At 32.4% G+C, this 10,043-nt stretch overlaps 1 protein-coding gene across 1 annotated transcript; it reads left to right on the top strand.

Annotated features, from left to right (window-relative positions):
- Window positions 1-5,376: 5,376 nt before the first annotated feature.
- On the top strand, window positions 5,377-6,753 carry LOC108328645 (phospholipase A(1) DAD1, chloroplastic). The gene has a single exon (XM_017562537.2). The coding sequence runs from the start codon at window positions 5,409-5,411 to the stop codon at window positions 6,672-6,674; it is 1,266 nt and encodes a 421-aa protein (XP_017418026.1). The 5' UTR covers window positions 5,377-5,408; the 3' UTR covers window positions 6,675-6,753.
- The last annotated feature ends 3,290 nt before the right edge of the window (window positions 6,754-10,043 follow it).

Raw genomic sequence — 10,043 nt, 5'->3', positions numbered from 1 at the left:
TATCTAACCAAATAATAAAATATTATACTTTACATGTATGTATAATAAACTAAATATATTCAAATTTCGCCAAAATTCTACCATTCGTAATTACCTTTACATGTTAACTATTTTCATAATATTTTTAATAAAACTACAAATCGCAAATCAACTAAAAACAATTATACAAAATCCATACCATTATTTAAATTAAACAAAACAGAACAACCATTAAACATTATAGGATAGTCTTAAACCCAAAATCTCACGCTCCAATCTTCTAATCAAATAAGCTATCATAACATTTTAATACAACAATAATAATTTAAATACATATTATTATCTATTATCTATTATTATCCATTATATCTCATGTAAATATTTTTGTAGGTCTTACAATAAGATCTTAAAGATAAAAACATCTTAGAAGTGATGGTGATGCTGCAATGACCCAACGACAACAAGAAGAAAAAAATAAAGAAATAAGTAAGAGGAAAAATGAAAAAGAGAAATAAACAAGAGGAAAAATGAAAAAGGGAAAAAGAGAAGGAGATCTAATCACACTACTAACGAATATTATCGACAGATACTTATCAAAAGACATTTATCCATGATTTTATGATTATTAATACTTAAGAATAGATTTTTACATCCGTGAAAATTTTTTATATACGATCACTTTACTAGTAGACTTGTTTGTCACTTATCTTTCACTAAACATAATTTATTGACAAATTTCATTATTACTAACAAATTGTGTTTGTAAATATGTCATTCTCTTGTAGCTTTTGACTTTATTGAATATTAAATATTAAAACCTTGAATGATAAAAAAGGAAATATATTATATATCTAATATTAAAAAATATTAAATATTAAATGTCTTAAATTTATATATAATCAATAAAAAAATATAAACATTTAAGACTTAAAATAAGTTAAGTGTTAATATCTAATAAAAATATTTCGAAAGACGTCAATAGAAAATTTAAATACAACAATAATAAGCTATCATAACATTTTAATACAACAATAATAATTTAAATACATATTATTATCTATTATCTATTATATCTCATATGTAAATATTTTTCTAAGTCTTACAATAAGATCTTAAAAATGAAAACATCTTGGAAGTGGTGGTGGTGCTGCGATGACCCAACGACAACGAAAAAAAAAATTAAAAAAATAAACAAAAGGAAAAATGAAAAAGAGAAAAAAAGAAGGAGATCTAGTTACACTACTAACATGTTATCGACAAATATTTATCAAAAGAAATTTATCCATGATTTTATAATTATTAATACTTAAGAATAGATTTGTACATCTGTAAGAAAATTTTATAAACGATCACTTTACTAGATTTGTTTGTCACTTATCTTTCACTAAACATAATTTATTGAAAAATTTTATTATTACTAACAAATTGTGTTTGTAAATATGTCATTCTCTTATAGCTTTTGACTTTATTGAATATTAAATATTAAAACCTTGAATGATAAAAAAGAAAATATATTATATATCTAATATTAAAAAAATATTAAATATTAAATATCTTAAATTTATCTTTAATCAATAAAAAAAATATAAACATTTAAGACTTAAAATAAGTTAAGTGTTAATACCTAATAAAAATATTTCGAAAGACGTCAATAAATATTTTTATTATATAAATCTATATAAAGCCTATATATTATTGAAAAATGAGAGTTATATATTATACTTATATTAGGGTTCAAAAGTTGTATTTAGAATTGATTAATTTTATAATTTATTATTTAAAAGAAATTATGTATATTTATGTTTAAAATTATTGTTGGAATTCTCTTTTAAATAAAATGATAATGGTTGAGAATGAATATAATAAAGTTTATACTATGTTTAGTATCTTAGATAATAAATATGCAATATCCAATGTCTAGGAAGGATAAAAAATAGATGCAAATCTTTTGTTTTGCTTGTTGGTAACATGTCAATCATCTTATTGGGGAGAAAATGTGACCCACCCACTCACCCAGTAATTCATTCCTCATTTTCCTTTTTATCAATGTTATCCTAATCCAACTAAATCCAAATCCTTCTTCTTTTACCTTCATTTCTTTTCTCTTTCTCTTACTTCAAATCAAACTTTATCATTCACATTAACTCTTAAACTATTACAATTATTTCATAAATTCAAAGAAAAAACTAATTAACATAATCGCTTAGGTTTTTTAAGATTTATCATTTCATATCCAACTTAAATATACAATTAAGACGGAAAGCTAGCGTATTATTTTACTCAAAATACTGAATTAGTTAAATAACATTACTTAACTAATTCATTTTTCCACTTATATTCATCACATGCCACCCATCATGAAGGAAAAGAATACAAAGGTTGACGATAATGGAGGACAAGATGCCACGTGAGCAAACGTACAATAGAAAGAAATCTAATTCTTCAAATAACGTAAACTATTTAGTTTGATTCTTTGCTATCCATTAACAACAAAACTTTAAGAAGAAGAAAAAAGCAACTTGCTTAATTGTTTAATATATCGTTAGTTAACGTTAATCACAAATGCTTAAGCAAATGATGAATATTGTAAGTGAGCAGCCCTCAAATATATTACGTACCGAAAGATGAATATTATTCTTGATTCTTGATAGTGATAAAAAAAAGTAAGTGATAAAGACTAGGTAGGTTATAAAGGATAAGAATGACGGAGTGAATATAGCCGTTTCACCAAAAAAAGGAAAACAAAAGGAATGAAATAGCTGCAGGAATATTCTTTGTTTTTTTAGTACTGCAAAATATTTATTTTCTTTTTACACATGCCTTTCCAAATATATTTCTTATTTTCTTTAATCTATTAATCTATTTTCTTTTTCTTCTCCCTTTTTCATTCTTCCTTCTTCCCAATTTTTATGTTTCGTATTCATCTTTATGTGGGGTTACAGATAATTCCACGGAAATGAATTCACCAAACCATGAATGCCATACTAAAAGCCTTTTTCTTTTTCTTCATTAAATAAAGGATTTATTTAGAAATTTTTTTATAAACTGAAATTAGTTTCAACTAATTTCTAAAAATTATTTTCTATATTTTTTTATCAACATTTATTTTTTAATTCATGAACAGGATAGCATGGAATATTGAAGTAAAATGTCCTCCAGTATATCAAGAGGCATGACAAATCTAGTATCAAAAATATTCAGCAAAAATAAAAAATAAAAACTGTGAAAGGTAGAGTGAATTTAATTAATATAATTAATGTTATAAAATTTAATAAATGATATAAAACTTGTAGAAACAAATTTTACAAAATTTCTTCATAAAACCCATTATAATATGGATGAAAAATAATTAGAAGGTCATGAACGAATTTATGAGTCCAACTAAAATTCTAAGATTTCCCATTATATATAAATACATGAGTAAATTTACCTTTGAAAATAATAGTACGTAATACCTTTACAATTATAGATAAACGTTAAATTTAAGCAACTTCTTTCCACAAAATCAACTTTATTAAAATACCACTATACGGGAGAAAACAAATACAGGTTAGTCTTACATTTGGTTAAACATTTAGATAAAAAAAAAAGTCTTTTATACTTTTTTTCCGGAAGATATTTCTTAAGTTTTAAATATATATTATTTTTTGAGCTATATAATTACCATACATTTTTAGGCACATTTTTAATTTAATTTTTTTTCTAATCTGATCTTGTATAATATATCAAAATCTTTATCACAATTAACCCTGGTGTTTATTACTATTATTATTAACGAAGGAAAAAATAAAATAGACAAGAACAAAAATGAGATAAAATTAGTAATATGATGAGGATGGAAATTTGTCAACTTAAGTTGAGCTTTGTCTAAACCTAATGATTGTAAAAAAATTGTGGCAAGATTGTCCGTAAATTAGTTTATGGTATGACTTGGTCTTTGTATAAGAATGAACTTCCTTGATAGCATGTTTATTAAGGTTTTATATAAACAGTTCAACGAAAAAATTCTTAAATAAACCAATTAACTTATTAGTTAACGAGAATATCATTCAAAAAAGATCAATAAATTTATGGGTTAGCAACAAATTTATCTTAAACATAATAAATTTAACGAACTAACATCTGTTGCATCAAACACTTCAAACGACAAAAGAATATGTATTACATTTAATGGATATTCAAAATGATTCCAAATTAAAAATAGTGTTTTAATTGATAATTTAAATAGTTATATTTTATAGATTACACATTTTATTTAAAAAAAATATTTTTTAAAACAAGCCAACCTGTCAAGCATAATGAACTTTTCTAAAATCCCACAGTTCTGTAAAAAATAACTTTTTAAAAAGTGTGAACTTTTGCTAAAGAGATTAACCCCTTCATGAACGGTCTATCTTATTTTCTCTTTTAAATATAATAAAAAAAGGGGGTAAAAATATTAATATACACTTTGGCAGATATTTTATTATCCATCTTTTATTCCCGAAATTAATTTCGCTGCTAAGCGAAAATTGACATAAAACAACTCTCAGAATTTATTTATTTTTCAATAAGATTTAATTTGCATAACTTTTTATTATATTTCAAATAATTTTAACCTATAATGAATTTATCCTAATTTGTGTTTTTTTCTGAACAAAAATAGGTCTGAGATGAGTCGTATACTTTGACGATTGACCAGTCCACTACACTTCCTCTCATGATATTCACCTTACGCGGCTTCCTACTGTACCCAAAGAGTACTCCTTACTTTTCCCATTTTCCCATTTTTTTTATATTCTTCTCTATAATTATGGAAAACCCCCCACAATTTTTATCTCTTCTTTAAAGGAAAATACTTAAAATACACTTCATTTATTTTATATCTTATTTCTACCTTCTTTTTAATCCTCATTTGTTATATTTATTAATTTTCGCCTCTAAATTTTTTTTTTCTTATATACATGTTTTACTATCCCAACTCACATCATAATAGAATATATCCCATTTATCATTGCTAACTAAATTAGAATTAACTTTTATACAAAAATAAAATAAAATTGACCGAGTGGCAATAGTGACAGAACACGTACTACCTCCGAAGGCGTGGGGAGAAATTAATTTTTTATTTTGTTTTTCACAAAGAAATTAACTTTAGTCTTTTAGGTCCCACTTATTTTCTCAAAATCTTCTGAACTTTCTCCTTCAACCTACCTCATTTCTTTATTCCTATCATTTCGATCACTCACTCATACTCGCGCAGCCATTTTTTCAGTTACCAAAATCACAAACTTCTCTCTCTCTATCTCTCTCTCTATCTCTCTCTTTATCTCTCTCTCTCTCTCCCACCACCGTCCATTCTCCCTCACTTTCTCCTAATATAAATTCCATGCACAAACGCAAACATCAGTTGCAAGAACACACACAACTACACAAGTGTCTTTATAACAATGACACTCTCTGTAACACCAACTTCCCAACCAAACACTTCAACTTCCTTCTCAAAACCCAACTTCAACCCAACTTTCTCACATGCCACCACCCCAACCTTACCCTTCAACAAGTCCCAACTCGCTTGGGATCGCCTCAGGACTGACTCACTGGAATGCAACTCACCCCGACTTGGTCACAAGTGGACCCAATACCAAGGAATCAACCACTGGGAAGGCTTGTTAGACCCTCTTGACGACAACCTACGCGCCGAAATCCTAAGATACGGCCACTTCGTAGAATCCGCTTATCGCGCTTTCGATTTCGACACCAATTCCCAGACCTACGCCACGTGTCGCTTCCCTGAAGCATCACTCTTGGCTCAGACCGGAATGCGAAAATCCGGTTATAGAGTAACCAGAAACTTACACGCCACATGCGGCGTTCAATTACCCAATTGGGTTTCTTCTGTGTCGCAACTGCCACGTGCTCGATCCAGTTGGATTGGTTACGTAGCAGTCTGTGAAGACGAGAAGGAAATTAAGCGCCTGGGAAGACGTGACGTGGTGATCGCTCTTCGGGGAACCGCCACGTGTCTGGAATGGTTGGAAAATCTTCGTGTTACCTTGACAAAATTGCCCAACCATATGGGTTGTGGAAGCGACGATTGCATGGTGGAGAACGGTTTTTTGAGTCTCTACGTCTCCAAAACGAGCGCATGTCCCAGTTTGCAAGACATGGTTCGGGAAGAGGTTGCGAGAGTGATCCAGTCTTACGGCCACGAGCCACTTAGCATAAGTATAACCGGTCACAGCCTCGGAGCTGCACTCGCGATTCTGAGCGCGTACGATATAACCTCTACGTTCAAAAATTCGCCAATGGTGTCTGTGGTTTCCTTCGGTGGGCCCCGGGTCGGTAACGATAAGTTCAGGGCCCAGTTGGAAAAGAGTGGAACCCGAATACTTAGAATTGTGAACTCCGATGATGTAATCACAAAAGTTCCTGGACTTGTGGTTCCGGATGCTGACATGGCATGCAGTGGCCATGTCCACGTAGCGGGTTTGCAGAGTTGGTTCCGTAAGGTTGTTCAGGACATGCAGTTGGTATACGCTGACGTTGGACAAGAGTTAAGAGTGAGTAGCAGGGAATCAGCGTATCTGAAGAAAGGAGATGTAGCCACGTGTCATGATCTTAAGACTTATCTTCACTTGGTTAATGGTTTTGTTAGTTCTTCCTGTCCGTACATGAGCAAAACGACGCAGTATCAGGCGGAAGCTTCACTGTGATTTTTATTTTTGTTATCATGTGTATAATTCTCACAAGATTAGTCTATTTTACCTGTGCATAATTAAGACTAATGCGATACCTACTATCTCACAATGACCATGAAAAGCATTTGTTTCACATAGTACCACAAGAGAAATGAAAGAGAAAAGTTGTCATCTGAAAGTAAAAAAAAATAATTAAATGGATATATAAATATATTTGATTTAAAGGGAAAGAGAGAAAAATAATGTTTTCTTAATTTACCTTTTACTCCTAATATAAATTGTTTTTCACTCAAAGAAGGGCGAAAGGGTCATTTCGTGTTAACAATACAATTCCTGAAGGTCAACTTTCATCTTCCATTTGTTCTTGTTTTTGTTTACTTTCTTCTTTTCCATGTTTTATATGAAGGGAAGTGACAAATTTGTTGTGGCCAGAATGAAAAGAGTAAAGTAGAAGACACATTTGGATGTTTTATTTTGGAAAGGAATCAAATATTAAAGGACGAATTGTATTTATAATGAATTATATATCATTTAAAATATGTTTTATTAAAGATAATTTAGAATTTGAACATTTATAAAGTGAAAAAACCATGGAATAAACTGCATGCGTCTTGAATAATGCGTGTCCCTGCTGCATTGTCACTCTCAAATCCTGAAAGCTCAATTATGATTCCCATAAAGAAACATTGTACAGTGTACTGCACTACGTTTATCAGTGTGACATGATGCACATAAAATTTGATGCAAACTAGTTTTGAACCGATAATCTTCTTCCTCTTTTCATTTCATGCCCACTCTACTGTAACTGCTCCTGTTATTTCAGGCACCTCCAATATCAACTCAATCTACGTCTCAACGTAACACTTCCTACTGACTATTTTATATATTTTTAGTAAATTAGTTACAGATATTTTCAACACCACTTTTCTCTTCTTTCTGTATTTATCACACCTTTTATTTACTTACATTTTCTTTTTCTTCTGTTGCCAAAAATCTTAGCCATCAAGAGTGACGCAAAAAAGTAAAACAATGATAAGATATATTATTCATTCTGAACACTGAGGATGTTGAGCCAATTGGAAAGAACCAGAGGAAAATCAAATAGGCTAATTTTGGATGTTAATAAGTTTATCTTTACATTCAAGATCAACATTTTAATCTTTTTCACTACAAGATTCTCTTATTTTAAGAAAAGTAACTCATTATTTAAACTTTTTAACAAAAAAAAATATCAAACTTCGATATTTAATTCTTATTAGTAAACCATATCTTAAACTTTATTATTTTTTAGGTTTAATAGGTTCGGAGGTCCCTATATTCGCGGGTTGGTTTCAATTGGGTCCTCCAATTTTGGAAGTGATCAATTGGGTCCCTAATTTAACAAAATTGAGTCAATAATACCCTTTCCGTTAAATGCAATGGACGGCGTTAAATTTTTAAACAGGTGACATGCTGAGCATCTTTTTATTTCCAGGTGGCACAATTTGAACTTAATACGTGGCACAGCAGAAAAGTAATCTCTTTTCCAACATTAACAACCAATTTCTGCAATTTTTAATTTGCATTCAGATTCCCTTTTCCTTTCTAATCCTAAACCCTAATTTTCTTTTTTCACCTTCCAACGTTGTCGAAATCCCTAATTTCAGTACATCCTTCATAGATCCATTCCTGGACGAGAGGGAGAAGGCGTGGCGGTTGAGGAGGTCGATGTAGAGGGCGTAGGCGGCAGGGTGGAGGTGGCGGTGGGAGAGGACGCGAGTGGAGAGGAGGGAGAGGGCGAGCAAGGGAGGGAGGATTCTGACGGCCATGGCTTTCTCGAGAAGCTTCCAGGCGAGGGGGACGTGGTTGTCGAAGCAGATGTAGGAGACGAGACGGTGTGCGAGGTCGACGGAAGGGAGGGAGACACCGGCGGAGTTGAGGGCGGCGCTGACCTGAGAAATTGGGGAAGCTTCTGTCTGAGAAATTGGGGAAATCTGCGAAATTGGGGAAATTGGGGAAGCTTGGTAGAAGTACCTATGTGGCCCGATTTCAAGCTCCCATGCTTCAATCACATCGGCGTTCCTCATTTTTCTGTAAAAGTAAATGCCAATGGCGATGGCTAATAACACAATAACAGCAACTGAGACTGAAACCCCAACTATCAAAGATGTCTGCTTTTTCTTTGGCTGTGGAAGCATCGGGAGAGAAGAGAGATTAAGGGGTGGTGCTGGTCCATTGATTTTGAAGCTCCAACCCAAGATGTAATGGGAGATGGCAAGCAAACCTGTTGATGCAGAGAACCCAACATACATAGTGTCATGAAAAACGGGTGCGAGATCCACATTAAAGGACAAGATTGGAGTGTTGGGTTTGGATGAATTTGGGGAAAGTGCAACACTGATAACACTTAATTCAGAATCATAATCAACCCAAGCCAGAATCGGTTTCTCACCTTTGAGATTGACATTGTGCTGGAAATGACATTGTGCTGGCATTTCTAAAAGTGTTAAAAATCCACGAAGGATACCACCTGGATGCCTCAACTTGCCACTTCATAACAAAGTTAACGTAGTTAACTGGATTTAACGGAGATCCTATTATTGAATCACATTTACCAAATTAGGGACCCAATTGATCACTTTCAAAATTGGAGGACCCAATTGAAATGAACCCCCAAATATAGGGACCTCCGAACCTATTAAACCTATTTTTTAAAGGCTTAATACCATGTTGGTTCCAATTTTTGTTAGTTTTGTTTGAAATGGTTTTAATATTTTTAAAATGTTTAATGTAGTCCTAAATATCGTAATTTTTGTTCAATTAAGTTCTTTTTGCAAACACCGTTTAAATCGTTAACAACCAAATGTCCAGTTGTGCAATCAGTGAATGACATGTCATTTAACTGCTGACCTGCCTTGATTGAAACATGACGCAACCAATGAGAGACTACCACGTGGCAGCCCCGTTGCCACCCAAAAGATTAGGGTTTCTGAATGCAAGGGGGAAAAGCTTCCTTACGCCTACGCCACGAGAGGAAAATTGAATGGGTTTCAAAATGCAGGAGCGTCTCGATGCAAATCTGGCTCATGGTTGCTTGTCTGCGATTCGGTTCTTTTGGTTTCTTTCTATTTGCAGGTTCGAAGAGCAGTTTCGCAATGACCGGAGAATTTGAAGATTGATAGAGAATGACGCTTTTGCGGTGGCGATTATGCTCCAATTGGCCTTTCCGTTCTCTGTATTTCCCTTTGCAGGTTGAAGACTTGATGGAGAAGATAAGCTCGTGCATGGCTCGTTGTCTCGTTGCGGCGGTCATGGTTGTCGTGACAAGATGTTGATGGCGATTCACGGTGGAGGAAGGGGAAGGTGGTCATGGTGGTGTTTCTGGGTGGTTGCTGGACAGAGAAG

Source organism: Vigna angularis, chromosome 2 (genome assembly GCF_016808095.1).
Source record: "Vigna angularis cultivar LongXiaoDou No.4 chromosome 2, ASM1680809v1, whole genome shotgun sequence".
Taxonomy (NCBI): Eukaryota; Viridiplantae; Streptophyta; class Magnoliopsida; order Fabales; family Fabaceae; genus Vigna; species Vigna angularis.
Note: the sequence above shows the minus strand (reverse complement) of the source record. Positions and strands in the feature narration are given on the sequence as shown.